Consider the following 10,918-nt stretch of genomic DNA (forward strand, 5'->3'; position numbering starts at 1 on the left):
TCAGTATCTTTTGTATGACTTACTGGGTACTAGAGGATTACATCTGCATGTGTGAAATCTCCCATGCCAGCTTTTGCACTACTTTCTCCTCTTCATGTCACACCATCTTCAGTCCTGTTGAAGTCGTAACCAGATATGATAGATGACTCCATACCACAATTTGATATAAAACTCACCTGCTGTCTGTGCTATCTGCACAATCTACTCCCCCTCCACCTTGCTTGTATGAACTGAAAGGGAAAAATTCCTGATAGTGAGACTGCAGTGCGAGTTGGGGTGGGGGTGGGGGTGGGGGGAATTGGGGTTATCACTATGATTTGCTGCCCTAGATAGGACACAAATCATAGCAGGCTCAATGTAATGAGACCTTGCCCTTAGGCTAATTTGCATGCGGAATGTAGGATGCACTAAAGGAACCATGTAAGAAAATATCAAGAAGCCAAGATGGCAAACAAGGACACATTCTTAAACCAGTGCTCTATTATATACAGTTGTGCTCAAAAGTTTACATACCCCTGCAGAATTTTGATTTAAAATTCTGATTTAAAAAGAAAATACACAGTAGTTTGCCTATAAGTGGCTTCAACCAACCAACCAACCAAGCACATGTGGAAAAAAATTTTTGTGTTATCATTCATATTATCTGAAAAAAGGCCATTAAAGCCAAAATTCTATGTATGTAAACTTTTGAACACAACTGAAGGTAAAAAAGGTTGCTATAGTGATTTTCATTGAAATATGTTATAATTGAAAAAAATTGACTAGCTGTGTTCCTCTTCTAAATATTCAGGAGAAAATCGCTTTGTCTCTCCTATGTCCTGGGATCTGGTTGGAAGAAATCTCTTTGCCATGGCTGTAGAAGGAGTGGTGTTCTTTGTAATAACTCTGCTGATACAATATCGCTTTTTTATCAAACCAAGGTAGGTGAATATTTGATATGGTTGACATCTATACCCTGCAAGTATTCTTGTATCATAGGAAAAAAGTAACATTTTTGTTTGTTAGAGGCGCTGTACAGGAAATGCTAGAGGGAATAAGAAGCATTAGAAACGTGATAATTCTCATGGATTGTAGTGCAGACTACAATGTGATACATTGTTTCTCTCCAGGCCAGTAACTGCAAAGCTTCCTCCTGTAATTGATGAAGATGAAGACGTGGCAAGAGAGCGGCAGAGAATAATAAATGAAGGCGGTCGTAGCGACATCTTAGAAATCAAAGGACTGACAAAGGTATGGACATGCTCACACCTGTTGAGTACAGTGATGCTCCCTTTGGCTGACTCGTGATCAGTATGTCTCCTCAGGCACAATAGAGGGAAGCATAACACCTGCTTCCCATCATACTATGGAATAAGCTTAAAAGCCTGCAAGGCCATACTTTATACATTTTTGGAATATTTATATTGCGGCCTTTGTAGTCATTTACAACTAAAAATGCACTCACTTAAATGGATTTTTCATCTGGGTGATCCACTTTTCTTGGCACCATTTTTACAAGAGTCGTATATACTCGAGTATAAGCTGACCCAAGTATAACCCGAGGCCCCTAATTTTACCACCAAAAACTGGGAAAACCTATTGACTTGATTAGAAGCCGAGGGTGAGAAATGCATTGGTCACAGCCTCCCAGTATATAGCCAGAAAGCCCGCAGTAGTATACAGCCAGCCAGAGCCCAGTCGTATATAGCTAACCAGCCCCATGTAGCATACAGCCAGCCACCTTTAGTATATAGCAAGCCAGCCAGCCCCCATTAGTATACAGCCAGCTAGCCTCCTTTAGTATATTGCCAGCCTCCTTTAGTATACATCCAGCCCCCTTCAGCCCCCAGTTTGCCCAGCACATAAAAAAAAAATAAACTTACATACTCGCCTTCTGGCGGTCCCTGATGGCGCGGCTCCTCTTCTTTTTTCAAAAACTATGACGTAATCATCTGCGACACTGCCGCATTATGGTGTACTGTGGCAGAGCGCATTACGCTCCTCTGCCGACTAATACAGCAGAGAGAGGAAAAAGGAGGAGCTGCGGGGAGCCGCGCCGAGCAACTGGAGCGCCAGAAGGTGAGTATGTAAGTTTATTTTTTTATTGACTTTTAATTGACTCAGCTTATATACGAGTATATATACGGTATCTAGAATTAGATTCAGTATTGGGAAGTCTAGACAGATATTACAGAATTCTGTACATACAGACATACTTCCAACTGAAGCCTTTATTTCCAGATCTACAGAATGAAAAGAAAGCCAGCCGTTGATCGTTTGTGCGTGGGAATACCCCCAGGAGAGGTACTGCTCCCTTCATAAATTATTAACTGTATATCTGAAATACATTTTTCTACCAATCTATTCCTATTACTTTAAAACTCAGTCAACAAAAATCACAAAACCATCCATTATAATTGTATCATGTGAAACTGCAGTACTGATAGAAAGTAAACTATTGTAATTCTTTACAGGGAAGTTAATTAACTTTCTCTTGCTTGTAGTGCTTTGGCCTGCTGGGGGTTAATGGTGCTGGTAAGACTACTACATTCAAGATGCTTACTGGAGATACTGATGTGACTGCTGGGGAAGCTTTCCTAAAGGGACACAGGTGAGCTTTTAGAAGTAATTGGTAAAAAGCATCATAAACTTTCCTCCAATGACAGTTTGTGAGAGTTTAATTCCCTTAGCTAGGACCCCCATCAATGTTTATGTGCAACTTTCTGCCCGGTTTGATTGAGATGTCCAGAAATGCAAAAGTTTAAAAACCTCCCAAAGTGGAATCATTAAATATCTACACCAGCTTATTCAAAATATAATTATAAAGAATTAATGTTATTATTACTCATATATATATATATATATTTTTTTTTTTTTTTTTTGCAGTATTCTGTCCGATATACAAGAAGTCCATCAAAATATGGGCTACTGCCCACAGTTTGATGCCATCAACGAGCTGCTGACAGGTCGGGAGCATCTGGAGTTATATGCCCTTTTACGTGGGGTGCCTGACAAGGAGGTTTGCAAGGTAAAATGTTTAAAGCTGTTTGTGAGAATCTTAGAAGGGTTTCCCAGGACTAAAAAAATTCCACATGTTTTGTTTACTAAAGCCAGTCATGTTAATGCAGTTAATCCACAGTGAATATAAATATATAAATAAAGGTTTATTTCTATAGTCCCATAATATTCATGCATGGTTAGACAAAACAATAGGAATGAGCCTTGCAACACTTTTGGTTTCTCTCAAGGCCTATTTTATGATTAGTTATACCATCTTCTGAAGGGGCATAGCTAAAGGCTTATGGGCCCAGATGCAAGTGCACCGTTTGGACCCTCTATACCCCTCCTGCCTGTACTGCAACCCTAATAAATTTTCTTGTCTCTAATTAATTTTTTTCTACCGTGTATAGCTTCTCTATCATAAATGATTTTATATATATGTCCCCTAGTTAATTATTTTAATTGTATAATCAATTATTTTGTGCAGTACCACCTACTTAATTTTTTAATGCATTATTCACTTTTTATTAATTAGTTTACAATTAGTGCTCTTGTAGTGAAAACATTTTTAAATAGTTACTTTAGTGAAGAGGACCCGGCTATAGGTGGCTTGGTGTCCTGTGTGCAAGTATGACTTCTGTGACTCCTATACTCTACTCTTCTAATGTAATATTTTCTTCTCCAAGAACTTTATCTATTCTCTGCATTGGCAGCCATTACTTATTGACAGCAAGTATTGGAGAATATTCGTGCAGCTTGTTTCTGACATGTCTGTCATCTCTGGTGGCATGCTGTCAGTGCAAATATTGTCAGCTTTAAGGAAAATCCCTGGCAACTCACTTCTAAGTTACACTGTTTTCTTATGGCTCCACCCTTAGAAGAGAGACCGGCATCAATGTTTTTTTTTTTTTAATTTTTACTGAAAATGTTGTCTTACAGCTTCTAATGTAATAAAAGTCACACTTGTTTTATGTCTAGTCTTTGAAAGACTTTTTCTTATTATGAGCAGACATTTTTTGTTTTATGTTATTATTATCACTATATGATCAAAGTATTGCCTACCAATGTACTGTGATATAAGTAGTGGCAAGTTGACACTGTTTCCTTCTCTTAGGTTGCTGAATGGGCTGTGCGGAAGTTGGGCTTAGTAAAATACTCAGACAAATGTGCGGGCAGCTACAGCGGAGGAAACAAGCGTAAATTATCTACAGCTATTGCCTTAATAGGAGGTCCGCCAGTAGTATTTCTGGTAAGTTACACTGTTGTATTCATACAAACTCAATAAAATGGCATCCGTATTTGAAAACATCTCATCCTTGATATTTGAAGTAATTTGAGAGCTTCAGAAAATAAATTCATTTTTTAAAAACACAGGATGAACCAACCACAGGAATGGATCCTAAAGCAAGGCGCTTTTTATGGAACTGTGCCCTGAGTGTTATTAAAGAAGGAAGATCTGTTGTGCTAACTTCACACAGGTAGGCGATACTTTCCTAACATATTTTCAAAAGTATGTAAGCAATGTATGAGCATTTTCTAATCCAGTCCTTGGTCTGTGTTTGACAGGCAGCAGGATAAATGCAAATTACTAAAACAGTGAATTTGGCATCTATTTATAGTAGTACCAAGATAGAAATGTGACATAAGTAGGGGTCTACAGAGGCAGATAAAAACACAGATCGACAATATAGGATGCCAGTACTTACTTATGATAATTTTTATGTAGCAATGATTGTAAATTCTTTTTACTAAATCTTGTCTCTTGCCTTATACAGTATGGAAGAATGTGAAGCTCTTTGCACAAGAATGGCTATAATGGTCAATGGTAGATTCCGATGCCTGGGAAGTGTACAGCATCTGAAGAACAAGTAATTCATGTTTCTTTTTACATTGATTCCATTGTTTAATCAAATCATATTAATAATACATATTGTATTTGCTTTTATACTATGATTACCGTAAATACTCCAGTATAAGCCGACTCTTGTGTAAGCCGAGACCCCTAATTTTAACACAAAAAACTGGGAAAACCTATTGATTTGAGTATAAGCAGAGGGTGGGAAATGCATTGGTCAATGCCCCCCAGTATATAGCCTGCCAGCCCCAGTAGTATATAGCCTGCAGCCCCTGCCACCCCCAGTTTATAGCCTGCAGCCCCTGCCTCCCCCAGTATATAGCCTGCAGCCCCCACCCACCCAGTATATAGCCTGCAGCCCTGTCCACCCATTTTATAGCCTGTAGCCATTGCCCCCAATATAATGCCTGTAGGAAAAAAACAAAAATTGCACCCCCCTCCCTCCCCCAGCAGTTCCTCTTCCTCTTCTGCATTGATGCTCCGGCAGCACACACTAGATGTCTGTGCACACACTAGAATGTCAGCGTGCCGCTGACGTCATGATCCCTGCGACGGACCCCGTGTGGACACGGAGCCTATGCCGGAGCATGGATGGATAGAAGAGGACCTACATACTCTTGACTGGAGTATAAGGCAAGTTAGAGTTTTTAAGCACATTTTTTTGTGCTTAAAAACTCAGCTTATACTCAAGTATATATGTTTTTGTCCGTTTAAACAGAAAACTCTGCAGACATGAACGGAATATATCAGATTTGTTTTTTCACACCTGACTTTAAAAAATATTATATAATTAAGGAAAAGAAAAATGAAAGAATAGTAATTGATTTGTTTTGCTTCACAGGTTTGGAGATGGATATACCATCATAGTAAGGATATCAGGGTCAAACCCAGATTTAAAGCCAGTGGAGGACTTTTTCAGCCATGCGTTCCCAGGGAGCGTATTAAAAGAGAAACATAGAGGAATGTTGCAGTACCAGCTGCGCTCTTCACAATCCTCCTTGGCCAGGATCTTCAGCATCCTTTCCAAGAACAAGAAAAAACTTCACATTGAAGATTATTCAGTCTCTCAGACCACTCTTGACCAAGTATGTACTTACAAAATATCTAATTATTCTTTTCAGTTTCATCAGGCACAGCATGAAATAATGTGCACTATACATGCGGACAGTTTTCTTTATGACCCGCTAAGCCTAAATGGTGGAGATAGTCCTTTAAAAGTTGTTTATTGACTGTGTTCTAAGTTACTGTTTTATGGTTTCACTAGGCCATCTAGTGGCAGACAAAACAAAATGTCTGAAAGCTTTCTCAAGTCCCATACACAGAATATAGATAAGGAAATGGGGCTACGGGTTAAATCCTGAGATAAGTAGGGGATTTATCATAGGATTTTCTTGACTTTTTGTCATCAAAAAGTGCTAAATAAAAATTAGTACTAAAAAAAAAAACATACTGCCCTTTTCATTCCACTGAAAAATAGAGGCTTAAACATAATTTAACGCAGTTTAAAGAAATATGTATGACTTCTGATTTCAAAGAAAAATCTCAGTCACCCTACTCCTCCTGGCCTGTGTATTGCAAACTTTTAATTAATTTTGTGATTGTTTAGCAATTATTTTTAAGTTGCAGACACTGCTGACAGATTTATTAAACAGACAGAGATTTATTAAAGGGTCAAAGCCACATTTATAAGTCTGATGGGCAGTGGAGCTCCACAGGCTGTAATAGAACTGTCCTAACCCCCCCCCCCCTTAGAATATATGTCATATACTAAAATACTTGATCATTCAGCTCTGTAAGGAGTTAAGCCTACCCAGTGACTGATAATGACATCACTCTTTACAATCAGCTGTGTGAGTACGGTAGGGAAAAAGGATTTACACAACCTGCTTATAACAGGAAGAAAGGCAGGAGAAGAGAAGGACACAGGAACATATTTCTTTGATAAAGTATATATTTGTTACTATTATCATCTGTGCTACTGATTTATACATTTGTTAGAAACTTAGTTATTCTATAAATACTGCAGAGATACCATTCCCTACCTATATGTAGAAGCATGTTGTCCAGTAGTAGAAAAATAATAAGTATAATTTTTAAAGAGATGATGGAGAATATTTACTCAATTAATAGGCCTTTTCTGTGAAATGTACAGCACTAAACATTTAAATGCTAGGTTATTAAATGAAATGACATTTATTCTTTCAATTACATTGACACAAAGCGTTTTCTATTCTCTCCAGGTGTTTGTTAACTTTGCCAAGGACCAAAGTGACGATGATCTTTTGAAGGACTTGTCATTACACAAAAACCAGACTGTAGTTGATATGTCCGTCCTGACATCTTTTCTTCAGGACGAAAAAGTGAAAGAAAGCTACGTGTGACAAGCCAAACTGGAAAAATCTGGAGGATTTTTATGAAATGCCTCCCTCGGCAGTAGTTTGGACAAAAAAGCCAGGGAGTCGGGTCTATACGACCGGAACAGGGAGGCATCATATACTGGACAACTAGAGCTACCACTCAATGCAATGCAAATCAATGCAATGACAGACACAATTCCATAACAGAGGCGGTGCCTCTTGTGTTGCCTTGTTGTACTGTACGCAAGTAGTAGACTTGAACGTAGAGGCCAACAGTATGACAATGTGAATCTCTAGTCTTGGACCCACTGGATTCTCCTTGAAAGTGGGTTTGAAACAATAGCTATTATGTACAATGTAAATTTCTGTTGTTTATTGTATTTTCCAGGATTGCAACAATCTTACCACTGACAAATCGTGACTAGTAGCTATTTATTAATGGTTAGGGCTTTTACATGTGTCAGGAGATCCAGACATGGTTTGCCCAGAAGGACTAGCTTTAATACCTTGTGATGTTCTAAGTGGTTCAGGTTATGTTCATGTTACCATTTAAACTACCATGGGTACATTTTATATGTGCTATTTGTTGAAGCACATCCTACCATTTTGTAGTGACTGCTATAAGTGTTTAAATATCAGCAATAAGGAAGTAAAAAAAGAGGTAAAAGAAGGTGGCGATTCGTACCAGGCCAGTGTAAATCTGTAAAGCCTCTGCATCCAGCATAATGTGTGAGCCACAAACCACAGTGTAGCTTTATATCAGTAGGAGAGGGTCATAGGTCACAAAGTATCATGCCTGGATGCAATGTGCAATACACGATATTGCTTTTATTTTTCTACTGCAGACTGTCCAGCTTTTCTACATTTGTTTTTGGTAGCATTGTTACATGTGTCCTGTGTTGTTATATTTGCATTTTAGTACTTTTTCTATAATTTTTTTGAACCTCAAATAACATTTTCCTTTTGTCTTACTGTCCTCTCAAACTGCAAAGCCCATCCTTTTATTTAAGGATAATTCTGTAGTCTTGCCTCGGGTTCTTCCATTCAGTAAACCAATGCACTCCAAAATATTGAAACTCAGGTGCATTTTCATTACAGTAACCTGCCAAGGTAGTATTGTAAAGTTTCCTGTTTAGCAAGACTTGGGTGTGAGGACGGTAACTAATAGGTGGCAATAAAACGTTAACATAATGCATCTCAAACTGTCAGTTTTCTATAATATTATATGACCATTTCTAATAGAAATAAACCTAAGGGGCCTGTCAATTTCTTTTATTCTGGGGGTATTTTATTAAAAAAATAAATAAAACTTGAAACATATTCTTTGTGTAATCCCCCCATTTAACTGCCATATTATTTCTTCTGCTCAAAAAGAATGAATCTAATGATGAAACAGAATTAGATTGTCAAGCGCACCAATGGAATTTAGACAGGGGGACACTAAATTTGAGGATTTCATGCAGTTCTATCAACTGCAGCTAAACCTATGGAGAATGGTATCACAATGCACAAACAAGGCAGACTTCAAAATATCACTTCTGCAAGTGTATACTGGTATCTTTGTCTGTACAAGGCAAGCAGTACTGCAGCAGTGTGAACAGGTTTCACTTGCCAGTGCTTATTAGACGGGTAAGAAGTGTTGCCACCATGAGGATCTGCAGACATTGGGAGAGAATTTATTAATGCACTTGTGTCAGAATTTGGGAGAATTTGTACCAAAATTTGTCTACAATTCATTGTGCCACATTTATCAAGGCTTTGAGACCTTTTTTGCCACTTTTTTAACTTGTCCGACTAAAGGGAAGTGGTCTTCGGGAAATGGTTGTGGACTTGCCAGGTAGGAGCGTAGTCAACAGAAAAAAGTCTTTGCATCAAAAATGATGGTGCACAGTTTAGCCCAACTAAAACTAGTGTATCTAGGAACCTTATACTGCACCAGAATTGATCACCACAGGCTTGTGTCTTCTAGCTAGACACTGGCTGAACATGAGAGACATGATTAAAACCCCCTTCCCCCCCAATGTGTATGTGGTGGGTGGTTCCCTCCCAAAGGGCATTAAAAAGTATAGAATCTTGAAAATATAAAATAGGTATTAATCATTCAGAACTCTACAAAACCGTGGTGTATGTTGCACAGTATTTTGAATAACATTTATGTTGTTGGCAGTCACTGGTGGCATTTGGTGCAAGTTTACAAATTTATTTGTAAAAATACCGAAAGTTTAAGTAGGAGTAGAAAGCTTCGGAGTAGAAATGCCACTAATTCCTTAAAACAGAGAAAGCTCCTTTCCATTTGGCAAGAACATGAGGAGAAGCAATTGTTACTTGACCAGCCATGTTGCAGTTCTTGTAACGTTTATAAGCCTTCCCAAATTGATATAAAGTGCTAGAACAACGTTATCGTACTTATCAATGCAAATGTTGTGGTTTTTACCTCAGTCTATGCAAGAAGCTTTATTCCTGCACCTTCTGTGTTACAAGTGTGATATTTTCTTTTATTAAAACCCTGCCTTACCAGGTGGCACGGATATTGGACAAAATTTCAAGATACCATAAATGATGAATGGCTACAAAATTGTGACTTGTGTTACGCGCCTATATTATGCCATGGGTATAGTGCCAAGTTGTGATAACTGTACCATACTGATTCACTGTACCAGATTACAGCAACATACTCAGTGCATATACTGTACATTTCTTTGTGATATGTATTTACATCATCTGTGCCTGTGGTTTGCTTTATCTTGACCACTTAGCCAATTCCTGGTAGAAATGGGACTCAGGTCTAACAGTCTAGGTGAGTTTTTCCAGCGTTTTCATAAAAATACAACTTTTTTTGGGGGGGTATCAGTTCATAGAATTATTTTGTGAATTAATTGTTCTCCGGAAATCATGTGCCACTAAGTTATCTTTATACTGGTTGGCGCATAAATGTTCTGACTGGTGTGGGAGCTTTACATGTGTATGCAGATTTATAGCTCCTTATCATAAACCATTTCTCCCATGTGATGTGATGTTTTACATACATTGTGTTTCATTATTTTTGGTCCTTCATTCCAAGCACTTTAAGCTGTTTTTAATGGGATCTATTTTTGCACTGGAATACCCATTAACATTGCAAAAAAATAAAAAAAAAGTTGAAAAAAAAAATATAAAAATACAAACAAAAAAAGAACATTAAAGGTTTTACAATATTATTAGTTTCTAAGTTAAATCCTTACATTGAAATTTTCATGACTGAAAAATATTTGTATTGTTATTAACTGTTTAAGTATTAAAAAGTATAGACTTAGATCTATGTTAATTGCCTTGTATTATGTCACAAAAAGTTAAATAAAAAAAAGTGACACTTAACAAAAATGTTTTGTTATACGTTCATGTTAACTTCACAGTTAATGTAGCCCAAATAGTGTCTTGCAATATGGCAAACTTAAGCGAAAAGTACATTTTTGAGACCTCAAAAGCTACAGGCAGACGTTGTCCATTACAGATTTGTTAATGAATGTTATTATGATAAATTTATGGCAATCTCTATAAATGAAAATCTGGACTTGAAATCTACCCAGAATACAGCACAGTACAGATATTTGTTGCAAAATGTATTTCGATTTCTCACTGAAAATCTACAACATATCTTGGTCCTTTTTCAAAGTTCTCTTAGGCATATAATCTTTAGATTTGGTGTCAAATTAGCTCAAAAATTTTTTGCTTCAATGTTATTATACGA

General features: G+C 37.5%; 1 protein-coding gene across 4 annotated transcripts in view; it reads left to right on the top strand.

The window, feature by feature from the left end:
• ABCA1 (ATP binding cassette subfamily A member 1) overlaps window positions 1-10,486 on the top strand; it is a 77,421-nt gene extending 66,935 nt beyond the window's left edge. For 3 of the 4 annotated variants that reach the window (XM_072153762.1, XM_072153755.1, XM_072153771.1), the window contains 10 exons: window positions 791-920; window positions 1,110-1,230; window positions 2,221-2,283; window positions 2,484-2,590; window positions 2,866-3,007; window positions 4,094-4,228; window positions 4,354-4,457; window positions 4,755-4,847; window positions 5,676-5,919; window positions 7,075-10,486. In XM_072153762.1, coding sequence (XP_072009863.1) covers window positions 791-920; window positions 1,110-1,230; window positions 2,221-2,283; window positions 2,484-2,590; window positions 2,866-3,007; window positions 4,094-4,228; window positions 4,354-4,457; window positions 4,755-4,847; window positions 5,676-5,919; window positions 7,075-7,215 — 1,280 coding nt within the window. In that variant the 3' untranslated portion in view covers window positions 7,216-10,486. The remainder of the gene's footprint in view (window positions 1-790; window positions 921-1,109; window positions 1,231-2,220; window positions 2,284-2,483; window positions 2,591-2,865; window positions 3,008-4,093; window positions 4,229-4,353; window positions 4,458-4,754; window positions 4,848-5,675; window positions 5,920-7,074) is intronic. The other variant, XM_072153779.1, reaches the window with a different exon arrangement.
• The last annotated feature ends 432 nt before the right edge of the window (window positions 10,487-10,918 follow it).

The sequence above is a fragment of the Engystomops pustulosus genome, chromosome 1 (genome assembly GCF_040894005.1).
Source record: "Engystomops pustulosus chromosome 1, aEngPut4.maternal, whole genome shotgun sequence".
Lineage (NCBI taxonomy): Eukaryota > Metazoa > Chordata > Amphibia > Anura > Leptodactylidae > Engystomops > Engystomops pustulosus.